General features: G+C 42.9%; 1 protein-coding gene across 1 annotated transcript in view; it reads right to left on the bottom strand.

Moving 5' to 3' along the window:
* The window catches only part of FIG4 (FIG4 phosphoinositide 5-phosphatase), a 380,709-nt gene that overhangs the window by 157,449 nt on the left and 201,436 nt on the right, over positions 1-21,824 (bottom strand). The window contains exons 18-20 of the mRNA XM_075595029.1: positions 18,283-18,341; positions 13,012-13,159; positions 12,554-12,637 (exon numbers count right to left, since the gene is read on the bottom strand). Of these exons, the coding sequence (XP_075451144.1) occupies positions 12,554-12,637; positions 13,012-13,159; positions 18,283-18,341 (291 nt within the window). The remainder of the gene's footprint in view (positions 1-12,553; positions 12,638-13,011; positions 13,160-18,282; positions 18,342-21,824) is intronic.

Raw genomic sequence — 21,824 nt, 5'->3', positions numbered from 1 at the left:
ATAAAGATGTGTATTGGGTATAATATAGCACTGTGGTAAAAAAACAAAAAAAAAACAAGAACCCTTGTGAATAATCTATAAAGCAGAAGGAATCAAATGTTAGCTCAATGTAATGTGCATGAATGACAGACTTAGTATGACAATGTGAGAATCACTGGCTGATACATGTTACGTTTTTGGTGCGAGAGGAACTTTGAAAGGTTATCTTTGAGTCACAATGAGACATTTCTTGGAGTAGATCTGGGGTACAGTAGATTTGTATATCAACTGAAGAAAGGTGATACGTGAACAAAGTGGATAATTACCATACATCAACTGGTGAAAGTATAGACAAGAGACCAAAGAACCATTCAACTATACAAAAGCTTGGCATAAACCACACACACACACACGTGTGTGTGTGTGTGTTTTACACCAAGCTTTTGTATAGTTGAATGGTTCTTTTATATATATATATATATATATATATATATATATATATATATATATATATATATTTATATTGTGGCAGGATGGCCGTGGTAAGTGAGGAGACAACACGACTTTTCTGGTGAAATAGTGCTGGTGGATTTATTTGTCCAAAAAGGGTAACTAAAACAATGGGTACACTGTCCCTTTAAATTGAAACGTAAACAAAAACCTAACCCCGGTCGGGGCACTGACTAAACAAAAGTGCAGGCTAACTACCTGGCAGGCTAGCTAACCTAGTCCAGCCCAACAATGTTCAGCAATAGCAGTTGGCTCCTTACCTGGGAGCTTTATTCCCCCCCTTGGGACAGGATCAATCTGAGCAGCTTGTGTCTGTCTATCAACACTCCTCTGTCTTCTCTCTGCACCTTAGAGAGAGAGACTGCCGCCCCAGAGGCATTTCCTCTTCCTGTTTTAAAGCAGGTGAACTAGCTTAATTTGAATCACCTGTGGACTGCTTAACAAGCTGGGTTAACCCCTCGTCTACTGGAAAGCATGCATACTGCCATCTCCTACTAACATATACTGAGTCAATGACCCTGTCACAATATATATATATATATATATATATATATATATATATATATATATATATATATATATATATATATAACATCGCCGGAAGATTGTAACATCGCCGGAAGAAGAGATCAGTGTATCTCGAAAGCTCGCACAAATAAAAGCATTTCGTTAGCCACAGAACGGTATCATCTATTTATTTTTTGATTATATATATATATATATATATATATATATATATATATATATCATAGCGGCATACTAAATGTACATTTAATTCACATATAGTTCATAGTATACTTACTATACAAACACCTAAGACTGCTTATTGATCAGTGACATATATACTGTGAGTCTTACCCCACAAATTCCCCTAATTGGGTACAATCTTGTTTTTGCGCCGAATGCAATAACACACACACACACATACATACATATATATATATATATATATATATATATATATATATATATATATATATATATATATCTCCCTCTCTATATATATATATTTACTTATATTTAAAATAGATTTCTCAAACATAAATGGGAACGGATGGGGTAAAAAAAAGGGGGAAGAGGGGTGGGGAACAACCATTTTGTATCACATTTCTTACAAACACAAAAGTCACATTACATATCATACAACATTTGATAAACACCATATTTTACACTCAGCACTCCCAGACCCTCTCTCCTTCTGGGGTCATATCCATATCCAGCATCCCAGGGCTCCCAGACCCTTTCATACTTCCTTGTGGAATGATTCAGGAATTAGGTAAGTTTCTCCATTAATTGACCATCATTGACCCTTCTAATAACCTCTCTTCTGGAGGGCGGGAGTGTCTTTTTGCACGCTGCTGTTACAGCGCATCTAGCTGCCGTTAAAATATGCAGAATCAATTTAAGTGTATAGTGGTTCACATCTTCCATGAGTTTAGCCAGAATTATTAGAATTGGATCTAACGGGATCATGATATCTGCCACATCCTTTATTAGTTTCCAAACTGTCCTCCAGTACGTCTGCATTACTGTAGCCCCGATTCGCAGATAAAGCTATCGCTACAATAGAATAATCAGGGGTATAAAAGGAAACTGGGAGAAAACAGAGAAAAAACAAACAAAACTACAGTTCTAAGTTCTTTGGACTGCCATGGATCGCCTATCAGAGAGACCACCGTGGACTCATACTGGATCTTCCAGAAACCGGGTGAACAGGTGGGCCCAGCGGGACCCTCTCAAATATGCAGCCGAATCTGGCTCTTTCCTCTCTGGACCATCGCCCCCTTGGCCTACTGTACTGTGAGGGTTGGACTTCTGCTCCGCCCCGTGACAAGACAGGTGACGCGCGTCGCACTACCAGGCTGGGGGACACCGCATGCACCGCGCTCAGGCTCCACCCCTGTGACATCACGTGTGATGTGCATCGCACGCGAGTTACAAACATGCGCTGCATGGCCCTGCGAAGTTTTGATCTCAGCAATTATTCTTCACCTGCTCTACACCCCGCCCCTGCCTGTCGGTGGATGGAATACAGCAGGGCCCCGCTTCTCGGCGCTCCGCTTTTCGGCGATCCGCTTTTCGGCGATCCGCTGATAAGGCGGCACCGAGAAGGGGGCCGCCATGTTGAATTTAAAATCACGCATGCGCAGAACGGGCGGGTGCGCCCGGTGCGCATGCAGACCGCCGGTTGCGCGCGTGGACCGCAGGTCACACATGCGCAGAACGACAAAAATGCCGGGTTTGCGCATGCGCAGCACTGAAAATCGCCAGATCCGCTTTCCGCCAATTTTCACTGTACAGCGGGCCTCTTGAACGGAACCCGCCGTATACCCGGGGCCCTGCTGTACATCTGAGGGGGCGGCTCCCATTCATTACCTTGCAGCCTTGTGCTAACCTGCTATTGGCTGCCTACCCTATTTATGCTCACCAGGTCCTCCTCCAACTTGGCTGAGCATAAACCTCTTTTTATGTGACGAAGTGCTTCCCCCAAAAACACCATGCTTCCTTGCTGTTACCTTGCCTGTACTTATCTTGCTCCTGTTTTGACCTCGGCTTTTATCTGGACCTCCGTCTTCTCTGACCCCTGTCATCGGCTTGCAATTGGACTTCTCTATTCCTGGATCCCGGCTACGTACCACTACAACCTGACTTCTCCAACCCCAGACCACGGAGAGTATCACAACCATTCTAACCTCTCCTGCCCTGACCAAGCTACACGACTACAACTCTGCCATCCGGACGCAGTTACGCAGTTGTAGGTCGTGTGTATTCAGACATCCCCACCTCAGCCTCGCGGTCCTTTCCTGTTTGTGGTGAGCACCCGTTACACGTTCGTCCTTTGTATTATCGCCTCGAGATCCTTGCTGGTGACCCGATTAACCTTAGGGTCCAGACCTAGCGCTGGCAGAAAGGATGCAGATTCCTCAGTATAATAAAGCGAAGCCCGTCTTCCCTCACGATTAACAATAAGACGGAACAGGAAGGCCCATCAATAGCGAATCCCCTTTTCCTGGAGTATCGCTGTCACCGGTCGCAATCATCTTAGTCTTTCTATTGTCAGTCTGCACAGCTCCTGGAAAATCTGAATAGTCATTTTCAAAATCAATTGAGCCTCTATTTCTGCAACCCTTTATGATCTTATCCTTAGTCGCATATTGATGAAGCTTCAGTACCACATCTCTACTTCTTTTGGGGTCATCAAATCTCTGACCCAGCGCTCTGTGAGCTCTGTCCATCAACAAATCGCTATCTTGTAGTTGGTGATCAATTGACAAGATAAGTCTCTTGAGATATGGCTGCAGGGCTTCCGCGGACACCGTCTCAGGGATATGGCGGATTTGTAGATTTTGCCTTTGTTCTCTATTCTCAAGATCATCCATACCATCTCTCATGGCTCTTATCTCTTCGCTGAGTCGCAGGACCTCATCGTCAGTATGTACCTGATTTTGTAAGGCAGCATCCATCTTATTTTCAAGCTCTGTGGTTCTTTAGGCCAGTGAAAACACTTCTGCTTTAAATTCCATCACAGCTCTGTCCAGGGCCAGCTGGAAACCAGCTTGCATTTCTTTAAGCCTATTCTGTAGGTCCTGTTTGGTTATTACTTTATCCCCCCCCCCCTGCTATGCCTCTCTCCCTCCTGTTTGTATCTCCCCCTGCTGTGCCTCTCTCCCTCTCTGCAGCAGCACTCACCTCTGTGTCTCTTTCTGGAGCGCCTTTCTCTGCAACTTTTCTCCCTGTTATGTCTCTCTCAGCCATATCTCCCTCTGCTTTAGCAGCTTGTTTATCATTCTCCCGGCCGGAGTCTGAAGCCGCATGCTCCCGGGCGCGCTCCCGTGGGCGCCATCTTATTTTTTCTTTTCAGCCGTCGCTGTCTGCCCACGGCTGTATCGGGACAGATCAGGAGTCTCTGTCCTCCTATCTTTTTTTCATCTCTGCGCGTTCCCCTGCTTGTTGTCGCTACCCGCGGGTCTCTACGTGATTCCGATCAGGGGCTTTAAGGTAATATAGTAGGCGGGATGCACGGCACTCCCTCAGCAGTCGTGCATCTGCGTTGACGTCGTGTGCGCGCCCCCAAACATATAGATTTTTAACAACTTATCAATATAATTGGCTTCCTTAGAAAGATTTAAATTCCCATAAAGTAACACTTTCACTTATTTGCTTCTTGTTTAAGAATAATGTAGTTTGTATTTCTATGGATCTGCTACATTTAAATGTTATCTGCTAATTGTTATTTTTTGTCTCTTAATCACTTTAAACACATTTTGCCATTATTTGTAAAGCAATACAAGTGGAAAAACTGTGGATGTACAAATGACATGCATATGAGCCATTATCACATGATTTCCTTTCCACCAAGTTAAGGTTAACGCAGGTACTCAGCTTAAATAACGTAACGTTATGCCTAAACATGGCGTTACTCCCATCCACACACTGAAATATATCCAGAGTTATAATAACACATGGTTGCATTAAATGAACAGAGGTTATACATTCAATTTACAGACATTTCATGGACAGTTCGAGATATGATTATGGGCATATGTAATATTTGCAGATATTTTCCTCTCCTATCTCTCCCCACTTCAGCAAAAAACCCCTCTGTAAGGGTCTGGATTGTTGTAATTCCAAGACTGACATAATTTCATGTTATTAGAAAATAATGCAACGTAATGCTACAATAAGTGAGGCTAAGGCTATGATAATGAGATGTAGTTCACGTGTTGTTTTTGCATATAATTAGCTTTGTTGAAATCAAGACATGGAATATAATGTCCATTCATGCTTTAGGTAACATCATGTTAACGTAGTTTAGTGCATCTAGACCTTTTAGCACTGGAGGGTAACGGGAGGACCTCCCCTGTGGCCCCTAACCTCCTCTCTCTCGGGTCCCTTCCGTGCTTCCATCCTGTGGCGTGAGTATATGTAGGCGGAGCTACAAATGTGAGGCAGAGTAACAGGGAGAGCTGAGGTGGAGGAGACGAAGAGTAACAGGGAGAGCTGAGGTGGAGGAGACGAAGAGTAACAGGGAGAGCTGAGGTGGAGGAGACTAAGAGTAACAGAGAGCTGAGGTGGAGGAGACGAAGAGTGAGAGAGAGGGGCGTGGAGGGGAGAGAGAGGGGGGTGGAGGGGAGAGAGAGGGGGTGGAGGGGGGAGAGAGAGAGAGAGATCTTTATTTATATAGCGCTTTGCAAATGAGACAATGCAGTACAGGGAATTATAATACAATAAGAAGATCAAACAAGATCAGACAATAGGAAAGGAAATCCCTGCCCCAGAGAGCTAACAATCTAAGTGGTATGTTGGCAGAGTTACAGAGACAGCAGGTGAGGGAACAAGTGCAGTAGATGGAAGTGCTTGGCCAATATGGTTGGTAGGAGCGACTATGGATGTAGGACCGAAGCCATGAGTCTAGGCCCGTGATTTTCAACCAGGTTTTCCACCCCTCAGGGGTTCTGCGGCCATCAGAGGAGCAGAGCTGAGACAACTGTCTCAGGCCCGGCGGCGCAGTGGCACCCTACTCAGCAGTGACCTGCTGGCTCCCCAGCTTAGCAGCAGCCCAGTCACTGCAATCATTCCTCTCCCTCCGTTCGGTGCCGGAAGTCGTGTCCAGCACTGCAGGCTTCCTCGCCCCAAGGTAAGAGGTGTGTGTGTGTGTGCGTGTGTAAGTAAGGGGGCGGGAAGAGAGAGGGAGAAAGAGAGAGGGGGAGGGGAAGAAAGGGGGAGAAAGAGAGAGGAGGGAATGAGAGAGGGGAAGTGTGTAAGGGGAGAAATGAGAGGGGAGAGAGCATAAGAGGGAAGAGAGGGAGCATAAGAGGGAAGAGAGGGAGTGTAAGGGGGAAGAGGGTGTGCAAGGTGGAGCAGAGAGAAGGGGGAATGTAAGGGGAGAAAAAACACAGGGGGAAGAGAAAGAGACGAAAAGACAGAGGGAAGAGACAGTGAGATGGGGGGAAGAGGGTTGGGGTCCACCAGAATTTCACAATCTAATTGTAGGGATCCTTAACCAAAAAAAGATTGCTAACCACTAGTCTAGACTATTGAACTAATTCATATAAGAGGTAAGTTTTAAGGTTTGACTTAAAGGTGGCGAGAGATGCTTGGCATTGTGAGTGGGAGGGAAATCCACAGGTAAGGGCAGATGAGGGGAAAAAGTTTAAGGCAAGAGAGCAATAGAGATTAAAGGGGTGAAAAGGAGACAGTTATGAGTAGAGAATATGAAAGCAGGAGCATAATGAAAGATTAAAGCTGATATGTAGGGAGAAGCAGATGAGCAAAGAAACTAGAACGGAAGGAGCAGAATTTTCTAGGTGATCCAAAATTTGATGGGGAGTCAAGAGAGGAATTTAAGGAGGAGATGAGCAGAAACTGTTTTGGGGAAAGTGAAATTATTCTAGCAGGAGAATTTTGGTTTTATATCAAAAGAGAGTTGTGAGGCAGATGGCCTGTTAATAGTATGTTACAATAATCCAGACAGGAGAGGATAAGGGCATACATTAGAGTTTTAGAAGTAGATTGACAGAGGAAAGGGCAGATCTTGGCAATATTATGAAGGAAGAAGCGACAACCTTTACCCATGCCATGAATGTAGAAGGAAAGGGAAGAGTCAAATGTCACTCCTAGGCAACGTTCTTTGGCAACACCATAGATGGTAGTACCGTTTACTGTGATGGAAAAATGGGATATTAGGCCAGATTTAGGGTGAAATATGAGGAGTTCAGTTTTAGACATATTAAGTTTAAGGTGGCGGAACACCATCCATGAGGATATACAGTAGCCAGGATTCAGAGACTTAAGAATGAATTGCAGGTGTGAGGGTAGGGGTGGATATATACCTGAGGCCAAAACTGTTGATGAGGACACCAAGTGATAGTGTGTAGAGAGGGAAAAGGAGAGGACCTAAAACAGAGCCTTGAGGTACACCATCAGACAGATCAACAGGAGACGAAAATAGGTTAGCAACAGAGTCCAAAAATGTGCGATGTGATAAGTATGATGAGAACCTGGATAGAGATTTGTTGCGGATACCAAGAGAGTTTAGATTATGAAGGAGAAGAGTGATCAACAGTATCGAAGGCAGCAGAGAGATCGAGTAGAATGAATAAGGAAAAAGAACCATGTCATTTGGCTTCATGTAAATCATTGGCTACTTTAATGAGCACAGTCTCTGTTGAGTGAATTGAACAAAAGCCAGATTGCAAAGGGTTCAGTAGGGCATGGGAATTATAAATGTTGATCATACGGGAGAACACAATACGTTCTAGCAGATTGGAGTCAGGAGGAATACATGGCAGTAGTTAGTAAGGCACCTAGGGTCTAGGTTTTTTTTGAGAATAGGTGTTACCATCACATGCTTAAAGGATGAGGGGAAAGTGTCCCAGAGTATAAGGAAAAATTAAAGCTATAGGTGAGAGTGGGGACTAAGACAGGAGCAATAATTCTGATAAGCTGTGTAGGGAATGGGATCAAAAGATCATTATGTTGGGGGAGAAGAAAAAATCAGCTTAAAAACTTTCAACTCTGCAACTGGACAAAATGAGTCTAGAGTGGTAGAAGGAGGTTTAGGTAGAAGCAGAGAGAAGCGGGAAGGGACAGAAGGAATCTCATTGTGGATAGCATCCTCCTTGCCTTTAAAGTGGTTGGCAAAGACTTGAGGAGAAGTGAAGGAAGAATGAGAAGTGGGAGAAGGTCAGAGCAGAGAGTCAAATGCAGAGAAAATATGCTGTGGATTGGATGAGTGAGGAGAAGAAGTGTTGTTTGGCCTTAGAGTAAGCCAACAAAGGAGAGGATAAATTTATAGTGCAGAAAATCAGCAAGAGTGCGAGATTTCCTCCATAGGAATTAAGAGGAGCGAGTGCAAGTGTGAAGGAAGTGCATTTGTGAATTTAATCAGGGTTGTAGGGTTGTGGGTCGGATTTGCTGGAGTCGAGAAGGGGCACATAGATTGAGAGAAGAGGAGAGGATAGAGTTATAAGAATTGACAAGATTACCAGGTTCAGAGGAAAGACAGAGAGAAGAGCGGTTAGCATTCAGGGTAGATGCCAGTGCAGAGAGGTCAATGGAGTGAAGGTCTCGAGAGTAGTGAGTAAAACAGGTAGGAGGGGGTGTGGGGAAAAAGTGGTGGTGAATGAAAGGAGGTGATGGTCAGAAAGCGTAAGGGAGATATAGAGAAATAAAAAAGGGAACAGTTTTTAGTAAGACTAGGTCAAAGTAGTGACGATTCTTGTGGGTGCTGAAATTAGTTAATTAGTGGAGAACAAAGAAGGAGGTCAAAGAGAGAAGGCGAGATGCCCAAGAGCCTGAGGGATCATCAATATGACAGTTAAAGTCCCCCAGTAAAAGAATAGGAGAGTCCTTGTAGAGAAAGAAGGAAAGCCAGGATTCAAAGTCAGAGATGAAGGTGGAGGTAGAAGAAGTAGAGGTAAGAAGTCTGTAGAGGACTGCCAGGTGAAGAGTTTATTTTATGTGACTTAAGAATCTATCTTGTTTTATTAATTTCCATTTTGTATGAAACGTGGTATGTTTAATGTCTGCTGAGTAGAATATTACAGGGTTATGGGATCATGAGTTTGGAATCAAAGGTTAGTTAAATAGTTACTTGGTAGTAAAAGACAATACAATAGAGATTGGTTTTAAAAGATTAGGAACACAGTTAATCCTATAGTTACATAATGACAGAACAAGAGTTTTGTAAATTAAAGTAAATCTTGCTAAATGAAGAAACCGTATTCTAATGTTGATGATTGACTAAGAACATTTTGGCTGACAACGAGAAAAACAGGTGATTGCTATGTTAAGACTGGTTAATGAAAATATATAAAGATTACATTTGGAGTGATAGAATTCAGAATTATTTAACACCCAAGCTACAGTAAGAACAACCAAGCTAAGGATTCTCCACTCCGAAACTAAATTCTATATGCCTGAAAACCTGATGTAACCAACTGAAATGATGCTGTAAAAGATGTGTTCCAATTTTCTCTGAATAAATTGAGAAAAGAACCGGACCGTGGACCATTTGATATATATTGAAAGGTTGGACATTTATTTGCACCCATCTAATGAGCTAAATGTTCAATGTTGATTGGGACACTACGCATGGAAACTGCTAAGTCAATAGGAGTCCACTTACTACCTCTGCAGATGAGCTTAAAGGTTACAGCTATCTCAAGACTTGTGTCTCACCCCCTGCTATCCTCCTTTAAATGTTCAACCTCTCACTTAAAATTAGTGTAATCAGGTCATCTATCTGCATGCTCCCATTCCACGCATCATAAAGACACTCACAATGTTTTAGCAACTCATCGTAAACGGCACAAATTATTACTATTTTAAGATACACACTAACTCAGCCAGCAAATGTTGCCAAGGATCCACTTACTGTACTTACCATTGAAAAATACAAAACAGACAAAATGCACTGATTGAGATGTTCCAAATTGATTTAAATATAATTTTCAATAACAAATAATTGAAATTGCAAGCAGTTCAAAGATAAATATAAAGACAACATAAATATTTGTTTTAAAGCAGTAATTGTGCATGGGTAGGTCAACGTGATAGTAAGCCCACAAAGGCAGGAATTAGATACCGTTCATTTTTTCTGCTCTGACTTTTTGTTGAAGCCTGCGATTGATTCTGAATATATATATCACACTACGGAGATCAGATCATATTGTTGAGATCAAAATTAGTGTAGCATCTAAGATTTAGACAATGTTGTCAATATTGTAATCTCACTTGAGTGCATCTTCTAAAAAAAAGTGGTCTCTTGGACCCTGTGCGTTTTGTGTTTTTAAATGCTCTATTTATCAACCTTAACTTGTACCTCCTCAGAATTTAGCAGAATAAAGTAGTTTAACTGTATTTTGAAAATAATTACAACTATACAGTACCTTGAGCCAGCGGTGCGTCAACTGGGGGCGCTAGATTTTTTTAGGGGGGGGGCACAGGCGGTTGCAGAGGCATTAAATTAAATGCCGGGGGACCACGCAAGGCCTCTGCAAATACACTTACCGTGGTTCAGAAGCTTGGTGTCAGGTGTCGGCATGGCAACGCGGCGTCAAATGACGCCACGGGGCCATGTGACGTCATGGTTGCCACGGTAACGTGATGTCAAATGACACCGCGGGTCACGTGACACGACGTCACATGACCCGCAGCGTCATATGATGCCACGCGAGGTAAGGTGGGTTGCCGCTCCAACTGAGGAAAGCAGACAGGGGGGGTGCCGCAAATAAAGTTTGCGCGCCCCTGCCTTGAGCAATTCAGATGACCCCCAACTCTTTGAACTGGACCTCTTTGCTGTCTTTGATCAACACTTTCCCATACGCTACATTGGCCTTCCCTATCTAATACCTACAATACTGTTGGTCTATACCACTCATCTTATCTCTGGTTACCTAAGCTCCAATCAAAATTCAAACTGTAATTTACTAACCTATGTTCCATTTTGGCTACAGAATTTGTTACCTGGAATATTTTCAAATTTAAATCTCCACTTTTATGCCAGTCCTCTATGCAAGATTAAATTCTTTGGCCTCACATTTAATGCCACTCCTCTAAAAATCCCAGACTTATTTTTTGTTCTTTCCAAGACCCATGACAATTGCGTTCCTGCTTTACTTACCCCTGCCCAGAGACAGTGCTTTACTCCACTTTTTGAATGCCTCGATTAGAATCCCCCATAATTCCCATATTTGAATGCAAAATAAAAATGTACTTTCACAAAGCTTATCTGACTATTTCGCCTCATTCTCCCAAGCCAAATAATAGCCTCATTCTTTCTAGACCTTCTTCTACAAAGGCCCTGTTCGAAAGGCTCTACTGTATCTTGACATGGCTGCAGGCTTAATATCTGTTGGCCAAAGGATTGAACTAATTGATCCATACTTACTGCAAGAAACAACATGTAGAAATGAATCAAATAATTTGTCGTATTGGAAGTGCAATGCGGCTTCTTTCTTTGCAGATAACTCAAGGCCTACTGTAGGTCCTTGATGAGAATCTAAAAAAACTTCCATCAACAACAGAATCTCTATAATTGCATTATTTTGCATTTCAACTGCTATTCCTCTCACTTCCCACAAAAAGCAAGTATATGTTCACTTACTATTTATAGTATGTTATTGTCACGCCAGTTTTGCAGAATTTGGTGACGTTTTAGAAATAAATAAAAATACCTTTCCCCGGCCTAATTCCTATCTTAATCAAGTCCTGTATTTTAACTTTGCTTCACGTCTACTTTCTAGTTTAGTCCACCTCCACAGTCTCTGTGTCTGTAAGAACTATGTCCCTATTCAAGACCTTTTGTTTTAGGCCAACTCTGAATTTCCAAGCTCTTAAAATATAACAGTATTGCCTAAGACCTATAACAGAATTCAATAAATTGGACAACAAAACACAAGTGTGTATTGTGTTCATATACATCAACATATGGCCAGAAAAGTAAGAAGCATGATGTATACATGCGGGATCTTCAATTCAATTTCTGTGTTTTCTAGCAATTTGTCTGCTTATTGTCCTCATAATCTTCCAATTAAACTGTCTTGTGGAGGCGGTAACAGAAATTAGAGCCATTTACAAAGAACATGGTAGCCACACCTATTTGAGGAAAGGTTTTATAGACCCGTCAAAAGTGTGCTGCTGTTCTACTGCAATAAGTTAAGATGCTTTGATACCAGAACTGACATTTTCTTTCATCCTTGCAAGGATATGTATTCAGACCGTGTGTCTTTCAAGATTACTGTCTCTTTCTTCTATATTCTGTTACTATTTTTACAGTTTTTTTGACCAAGCTGTTTTGAGACGATAACCAAGTGATATTTTTTGTAGAGATTTTGTATGCAACTTTTTACCTACTTGATAGCATTGTTTCTATGCATTGTACATGGAATAGGACACACAAGTCAAATAGTCCATTTTATCAATGGAATTCAAATATCTATACAGTACATAGTCAGCTTTATCAATGGTCTGCAAACATCTATTTAATACAAAATGGGAAGCCATGTGTTAGATTTATGTGCAGATGCTGCTAATAAAGTAGTATAGCCACAAGTCTTACCCTAGCACTGATTTCCCAGTTTCCTCTGGCTTACGCACAGTAAATGGGCTTGGATCAATGCCAACATTTTTAGGCATGAAGTCTCTGAAACAAACAAAAAAATACGCATAGATAGATACTACATTTCAATACTAAAATATATATATATTTTTTTTTCTGTCAAAACATTTTTTTTGCTTCCAAATGGGGTTACAATGCATTGCAAGTTTCAAATGTCAGGAGTTAAAGTTAATGCATTATACGTATATTAACATTTCTAAACTTTGTACAATACTCCTACACAAAGTCTAATTAATTGCATTGGCCACTTTTTCACAGACTGCATATCAATAAAATTATGTTTTGTCAGCAAAGAACAAGCGAACAGACCCTAAATAATAAGGAAATAATATTAGGTTCAGGACTGCAAATATTGTCAAGTGTGAAATAAGATTCCTTATTTAGCTTCGAATACACACCTTGCAGAATTTGTCATAGCCAGGCAAAAAGTGTCATCAAAACTACTCAATTCATATGGTCGAAAGAACTCATTGTGGATATTTGTCTCCTCGTTGCACTTGTAAAACTTTTTTATAGTCATCTTTCGTCGGTTTGCAGCACAAGGGACTAAAACAGAAAGATCTTGATTAATTAGATCATGCCATTACTAGTAAGATTTACCTGTACCGAATAAACTGGTAACATATTTATTGCTTACATACAGTACACAACCATACGAGTTAAATTATTCCTAGTGTAATGTACTACTACTTAAGAAATCATTAAGTGGAACAAAGTGTTACATTAAATGTTAATGCAACTTATTATTACTTTAGTTATATTATGAAAAGTGAATACCAAGTAGAAGAAGTTTTTTTTCTTCCAGATAACAAAATACACACAAAAATACAAGATGCAGAAAAAAATACAACTTTCAAGCACAAATTATAAAGCATTGTACACATGGACTAATACTATATAAAAATACAAAGTCGCCAACAAATATTTCTATAAATAATAAGACCAAAAATTATCAATAAACATGAAAATAAAACATAATAGACATCAATATAAAACATATTCCACAAACAGCAGAATCTACTTGTCTTGAACTTCTAAATTATATTTCTGAAATTACATTTTAATATTTGAAATTGGCAGTTCTATTATTTTTCATCCCAATTCTGTTAATCATTAGCCTACCAATCTTTCTCTTCTTTGGGGTTGACCCAGAGCGATAAGACCTTGAGCTTTTGTACAATATATTTAAACCACTCTAAGTACAGTTCTTAGCATGTGTTTAGCAAGTGATCTATACTGAGTTTCTATGTATCTGTAGCGGTCTTATTAGATACCATTCTTTTCCAGAAAAAAAATGTCCAGGATTGTTCCTTGCGTATGGACATCTAGGGGTTATAAATTTTTCCCATTTCTGAAGCATTTCCCCGAGCTCTTATTTACATCCCACATCATATTTATCAGCAAGAAATGAAACAGATCATTGGTTAGATATGGAGGGGGCTACCTAGCCAGGTATTTTGGATAGTGTGCATTTCCTGGCAATCAGAAGTGTGAGATATCTATTAGACTACCTTGCTCTATACAGTATGTTCCTCCATACTCTCTGGCTTGCTTCCCAGCACCAGGATCTTACATTCTAAAACGTCAATGTTAACTAGATCTTTTCTATACAGTACTTTCTTGTTTTGTACCAAAACCATTTGATTTTTGCACAGCTCCAAAACATATGCTCACGGTTTGCTTCTCCCATACTGTCCTTTAGACAAAGCCCTTCTTTATTCATCTTGAATTTATCATAAATCTTTAGTGAAATTTACGTGTATAATCCGTAATTGCATTTCTCTGAGATTCGCTGCCTCAGTTGCTTTCCTTGCCCTGTTATATCCTTCACATAAGACCTCAGCAGCATCTAGTTTCAAACTATCCTTGAGTTTCAAAATACCCTTGAGACAACTACTGTATTTTTATCAGATATGTCAGGTGTGAGCTTTTTCCTCTCTAAATAAGTTTCTGATATCACTTGTATGGCATTTAAAATGTTTAGATAACTTCCTCATCTCTTCTAATCGAGACCTTGACCTTGTCCGGTTTTCTGTTGATTAGGCCACTTATATAGTGTCTTACGTGTAAATATGCAAAGAACAGTGTAGTCTCCCGGAATCCTCCGGCATCTCCCCCTGCAAATCAAGTCAAAACATGGTTACGCAACGACAAATGTTGCCATGACAACAGGGACGCTATGTGATGTCACAGCGTCATGGCAACTTGACGTCACGGATCGTCCCATTGTTATGGCAACGGGCATCACGTGACGCTACGTATTGTCCCATTATCATGGCAACGCGACACCATTTTAGTCGCGCAGCCATGATTTGACTTGATTTGCAGGGGGAGATGCCGGGAAGTTGCCACCACCTGGAGATTTACCAGGTAAACCTGTAGCCCGGAGATACGTGGACAAAACCTGTAGTCTCCGGGTCAAACCCAGAGTGGTGGCAACCCTGGCAGTAAGGCATAACAGTGTCACTGTGAATTAGCAATCAGGATCTCGCTAATTAAGAGGAACAGTGTTCAGAGCTGGGGGAGTATGTCTGCACTCACTCAGAGCAGCTACCAGAGGCTGGAGAGTGTACGGGTGAGTAAGTGCAGTATACGTGTACTGAAGCACCTGCACAGAAGAGTACACTAGTCTGTGAGTGGGATCCCAGTTTTACTTTTGCTCGGAAGATCACACTATGAGGTGTGCTACCCATACCTCCCAGAGATATCCACAAACAGAACAAAGTTAAAAAGCAGAGGATATTAGTGTGACAATCAGAGGTCTGTTTTGCAAAAAGGGGGATATCAACAATCGTGCATCAGTATGGAACGGGATGCTGTAGCATCAAGGTAAGACCGTACAAAGAGTTTGCCGCAGACTGCTGACTTCAAAACGAGGCAACCCTAATCCCTTCCACTTCCCTTTTAATTGTTTCCAGAATTCCTCTTTTTTAGTTTCACTTGGGATTTCTATGCTGTATAATTGTGTGTGAAAAACATAAAACGGATTGGTTACCTCCTGCGTCTTAGTGAATCTACAGTATTAAAGTCTTTATTTTTTATGGCTTTAATATAGTTGTTCCCCTTTGCCACTTTAATAAGTTCCCATACTGTACCTAAAAAAAAATAATTCCCTGTAATTATTTCTGTTATCTGGATTCTTATATTTGCTGCAAGCTCTTTTGTTTCCGAATGTATTTCTCCCTGGTGATAGTTGAAGAATATTGGGTTTACATTTAAAATGGACATATGCCTCTGCGAGTTGTGTATTAAAGCCTAAAAGATACTAATTTCATATTTACTAAGCTATATCAAAATATATTTGTATATTTAAATTTGCATATTTTCCAGGTATCTTCCCATGAGGAGTATAGGTCAATCTAAAATGGATTCTCTCTCACACTACCCTCAGTTTGGATGGGAGTAATGCCAAGACTTGTATATCATCATGTTATTTGAAGATAGAACAGCGTTATCCTAAAATAACATGATACTGTATAAACAATATTGAGCATATTTACAGCTGTTATTTTTTGCATATTATTGAATAAGGCGTTAATCAAGGAAAAAAACATCACGTTATTTGTCACATGCCCAAATGGGGATGCATAAAATAATCAAAAAAATATTTATTGTGTAACAGCAAAGATCACTTTCCCTCCACTCCCCACCACAAAAAAATCTATATGTATATACTTGTTAAATGTATTGAAAAAATCCCATCAGTCGACATTGGATATGCTATAAAATGACCTATATGTTATAATGTTAAATGGCATATGTTAAATGACCCATACAGTACAGTATGTGACCCTATTACCGTCCCACACCTGAAACCTATCAACCCTCACTTATACAGTATGTAGTGAAAGTCACACCATGAAAACAGTCTCATTGAAGAGAGGATAACAGCTGCACAGCATTTTGAATCAGGGCCTTAGAGACTAGCACGACCCAGATGCAAATTGACTATCTCTCCTCGCCTAATTCAGTGATTTCAAGTACTCTGGAATTTTCACCTTATGTCTTCCTTTTTTTGCTTATCTTCACACATCATTATTTATTTACCTTATTAAAATGCCGTTAAAATTTAAAAAAAAATTGTAATTGTTTATTGTAAAATTGATTTGTAGATACAGTAAGTCAATTTACCTAATCAGTTATCACACGTAATTACCTAATATCTGATAGTTTATGCCTTCACTGAGCACATTCTGCTTTATATATTCGTATTTGGCTTAGCACTTCAACTAATTAAGAGTCAAAGAGAATATTAAGTGTACTTGTCATTTCGAGAGAGCAATCACATGTTATTAGCAATATAAAATACTTTGTTTAAACCGGTCATATACTCATCACTTTTGTAATTTAAAAATGCTGTCACGTATAGCATGAAACCAGTAACTGGAATTTACATTAAATGATAAAGTCAATGAAAGTGCTAAGAATTGTAGCCAGGTCCCCCGCTGTGGCGCTGTTCCCCCCCCCCTCGCGACATTCACCGCGGCAGCAGGGCAGAATAGCCGTTCGTGGGGAGATGCGGGAGGGTGCGCGGGGATAGCTCGACTCTCTGGCAGGCGGCCGGTTGCCAGGAACGCGTGCGGACGCGTTGCCAGGCCGCTGTCAGGTCCCGGTTCAGGGCGCCGCCATAGGGACTTGCGCACGCATGCGCAGAAGATATTTTGGCGCGGGGAAGGCCGAGAAGGTCGCGCATGCGCAGGACAAGCGCGCAAAAGGCTACCAATGAGAGGAGAGCTCTGTAAGGGGACTGCAAGTCCCATGAGCCTCTGGAACGGCCCCATGACGCCAGGGAGCCAATAGGGCTGCAGGAGCTGCTTGCAACATAGTGATACATTTGGCGGGCTTAGAGCACACTAGGCAGTTGGTGACAGGAGCAGCTAGGGGAAGGAGGTAGGGTGCTGGAGTCAGCGACTCCCGGCACTAGGCCAGTACTCCCCTAGGCCCCAGACAGCCCTGAGTCATCCTAGTGGAGTGTGGTAGGGACAGGCCCTATGTAGGGACCCTGCCCCTTATCTAGCGTTAGTAGGGAACAAGCGTACGGATTGTTTGCTGAGAGAGAGCTAGACTATCTTTGTGGAGGCCAAGCAAGGATTGACTGCGGCCTGTGGATCTCAGCCCGGTTCTCGTCAAGGTACAGACGGCGTGGAGAAGCGGTGATATTATCCACGCCGGAATTCACCCCAGCTTCGGAGGACACCCCGGCGATCCCAACCCAGTGGTATAGCGGTACTCGTGGCGGGAGCCCGGGCAGGTAACTCACCACCTCACGTGCACCAACAAGGCCTATCACCAGACATAGTGGCTGCGCAGTCACACACTCACACCTATGGTAACCTTATATGTTTCTCCGCCATTGCAGTACACTCTGTGATAGGGTGGGGGAAAACCCGTTACAGAATCTAGGTTTATGTCAATGATAAAGAATACCTTTGAGACCATCTCTGACACGTCCCCTCCCCATAAACCCAAAGCACAATGGGAAGATGCTGCAATTTAGTCTTTTGTTACTGGAAGAGCCAGCAACGTATTGCAAAGCAAAGTGCTGCATTTCCCTACTACAGAATACTGGTTTAAAATAACATCCTCAACATCCGAGTACATGTAATGTCAGCATTTGTTTACAAAGCGCCATTGACAATCAGTTCAAATAATAACATTTATCTACTCACCCTCGTCAAGGGGCAGTGGTAAATGCTCTAAAACCTCCGGAGTCCACCAAAATGTATAGCTAAGAAACACAAAAGAGATACATTTTATGTTTTATTTATATGTTTAACACAGTTTTCCCTTCTTTAAAAAAAACAAAAAAAAGATTAAATATTAATATTCCAAGTCTTACTTATGAAAAGACAAACATTGTTTTAGTTTACAATATTACATGATAAATTTGTAATCTATGTCAAATTATGAATTTAATCATTACAGCAAGTAATATTATTAAATACATCAATGCAGCCAATTAGCATGTGCTCTATAAAAACCGTTTATAAAAAGAGCCTTTAATATTTTCAATCTACAATATCCCCAAATCACTTACAAAAGCAGTCAAAACAAAAACCTCCCTCAAATAATAACTAAATATTAGTTCAAAAAATACAGTGATCCAAACTTAGAGTACCTGTAGTGACCTGTTGCAAAACAATGGTGGTAACACCGGAAAACTCATGGGTTTAATTCTAGCTAACAAATGCGCATTGGTTTAAAGGGACATGTCTAACCTTCTAGATAGATTGATTGAATTGATTGAAATTGATGGTGGCATGAGCAATGAAAAATTACAGGATTATGGAGATCTTCAATTATTGTTATTTTAAGGAATGAGTAACAGTCGGGGTTGCCACCACTCCGGGTTTGACCTGGAGACTACGGGTTTTGGCCACGTATCTCTGGGCTACGGGTTTACCTAGTAAACCTCCAGGTGATGGCGGTCGGTCGCATTCAGTGACGTTAGGCGACGGCGTCCTCCCGGCATCTCCCCCTGCAAGTAACTCCCGTCAATATGGTCGCGCGGCGTCAAATGGCACTGCGTTGCCATGTCAACGGGAACTCTATGTAATGTGGTGCTGCGTTGGCATGACAACGTGACACCTCGGCGCCATAAGGTGTCCCGTTTCATAGAATCTTGATGTCGTGACGCGTCCCATTGTCATGGCAAAGCGGCGCCATTTCACTCTGCGTGGCCATATTGACGGGTTGCAGCGGGAGATGCCGGAAAGATGTTGGAAGGATGCCAGAGTATGCCGGGAGACGCCGAAGGTAAGCTAAATTTTAAAATGTTGTCTCCGGGTTGGCCTTCAGTAGAAGGTGGCAACCCTGGTAACAGTAAGAATTTAGATAGGTAATAAAAATGACAAGCACTTGTAAAATGCAAAAGCCAGATAGTGAATAAAAATAAAGTGGAGACTGAAATGGAGAGGCGATGAGATGGTGAATAAAGAGAAAGTTCGATAGAACAGTGAAGAGAATCCAGAAGAAGACTACCAAGCAAGTCCAGCATAAGACATGATTTATACAGGATATATTTGTTGGATTTTTTTTTAAGGCATTGTATCGGAAGATATTTCTTTGCTATTAGACTGAAAGGGGATGCTAAAAAAAACATTTCCCTCCTTTCAATATTCATTATTATACCCAAGTGATATTATTATACTTCTAGATCAGGCCTGCACAACTCGTAAAGTGAGAAGGGCCAAACTGCTCCAAGGAAAAATAAATTGGGACGCACGGGTTAAATCATCATCATCACCATCATCATCACTATCCTCATATCTCCCCCAGCACCCTTCATCATCATCCTCCTCATATCTCCCCCAGAACCCTCACTATCAACCTTTGCGATACTCCCCATCTATCTCTCATACCCCCATCTCTCCCACTCACCCACACACATAATACTCCCCCTCCACATCAAACACACAATACCCCCCTGCACAGCACACACATCACACCCCCCCTGCACCTCACATCCCTCTCCCCCCTTGCACCTCACATCGCTCTCCCCCCTTGCACCTCACATCGCTCTCCCCCCTTGCACCTCACATCGCTCTCCTCTCTGTACCTCACATCACTCTCCCCCCTTTCACCTCACATCACTCTCCCTCCTTGCACCTCACATCACTCTCCCCCCTTGCACCTCACATCACTCTCCCCCCTTGCACCTCACATCACTCTCCCCCTTGCACCTCACATCACTCTCCCCCCTTGCACCTCACATCACTCTCCCCCTTTGCACCTCACAACACTCTCCCCCCTTGCACCTCAAATCATCCCCATAGCACCTCAAATCACCCCCCATGCACCTCAAATCACCCCCATGCACCTCAAATCACCCCCCTTGCACCTCCAATGACCCCCCCTGCACCTCCAATCGCCACCCTGCACCTCCCATCCCCCATCACCCTCCCCCTGCACCTCACATCACCCATCATCCTCTCCCCCCCTGCACCTCACATCAACCATCACCCTCCCCCCTGCACCTCCCATCACCCTCTCCCCCCTGCACCTCACATCACCCATTACCCTCTCCCCCCCTGCACCTCACATCACCCACAGGGCCACCAATAGAAATCATGGGGCCCGGGACAAATGAAAGGTGCAGTGCCCCCCCCCCCCCGAACCCATAACGCACCTACCACGAAAAAATATCTTTTAGCGCGCAACTTTTACTTAACTGTTTTCTTATTGTGATACAGAAAAAAAACATTACATCTCCCCCTCCTCATACCTCACCCCTCCCCTCCCCTCCTCCTCCCTCCTCCCACCCTCTCCCTCCCTACTCCCACCCTCTCTCTCCCTTCTCCCCCCCCTCTCTCCCTTCTCCCCCCCTCTCTCCCTTCTCCCCCCCTCTCTCCCTTCTCCCTCCCCCTCTCTCCCTTCACCTTCCCCCTCTCTCCCTTCTCCCCCCCACTCTCCCTTCTTCCCCCACTCTCCCTTCTGCCCCCACTCTCCCCCTCCACCCACCATCTTTCTCCCTTCTGCCCCCCCTCTCTCCCTTCTGCCCCGCCTCTCTCTCCCCCTTCTCCCCCTTCTGCCTACTCTCTCTCCCTCTCCCCCCACCCCTTCTCCCCCCCTCTCTCCCTTCTGCCCTCCCCCCCTCTCTCCCTTCTGCCCCCCCCTCTCCCTTCTGCCCCCCCTCTCTCCCCCTTCTGCCCCCTCTTCTCTCCCTTCTGCCTCCTCTCTCCCTTCTGCCTCCTCTCTCCCCTCCACCAGCCGTTTTTCACACCCACCCCTGCACCAGCCCGTTTTTCACACCCACCCCTGCACCAGCCCGTTTTTCACACCCATCCCAGCACCAGCCTGTTTTTCACACACCCCCCACCAGCCGTTTTTCACACCCACCCCTGCACCAGCCCGTTTTTCACACCCACCCCTGCACCAGCCCGTTTTTCTCACATCCCTCCACCAGCCCGTTTTTCACCCCCCCCCCCCACCAGCCCGTTTTTCACACCCACACCAGCCCGTTTTTCACACCCACCCCCCACCAGCCCGTTTTTCACACCCACCCCCCCACCAGCCCATTTTTCACACACCCCCCCACCAGCCCGTTTTTCACACCCACACCAGCCCATTTTTCACAAGCCCGTTTTTCACACCCACCCCCCACCAGCCCGTTTTTCACGGCCACCCCCCCACCAGCCCGCCATTTTTTTAAACTTTTTTTTTTTTAAGTTCTTTTTTTTTTTTAATTTAATTTATTTACTGGCGGCTGGCC

This window comes from Ascaphus truei, chromosome 4, assembly GCF_040206685.1.
Source record: "Ascaphus truei isolate aAscTru1 chromosome 4, aAscTru1.hap1, whole genome shotgun sequence".
In the NCBI taxonomy this organism is placed as follows: Eukaryota; Metazoa; Chordata; class Amphibia; order Anura; family Ascaphidae; genus Ascaphus; species Ascaphus truei.
The sequence above is the reverse complement of the archived record's forward strand: the minus strand, read 5'-3'. Positions and strand labels throughout refer to the sequence as shown.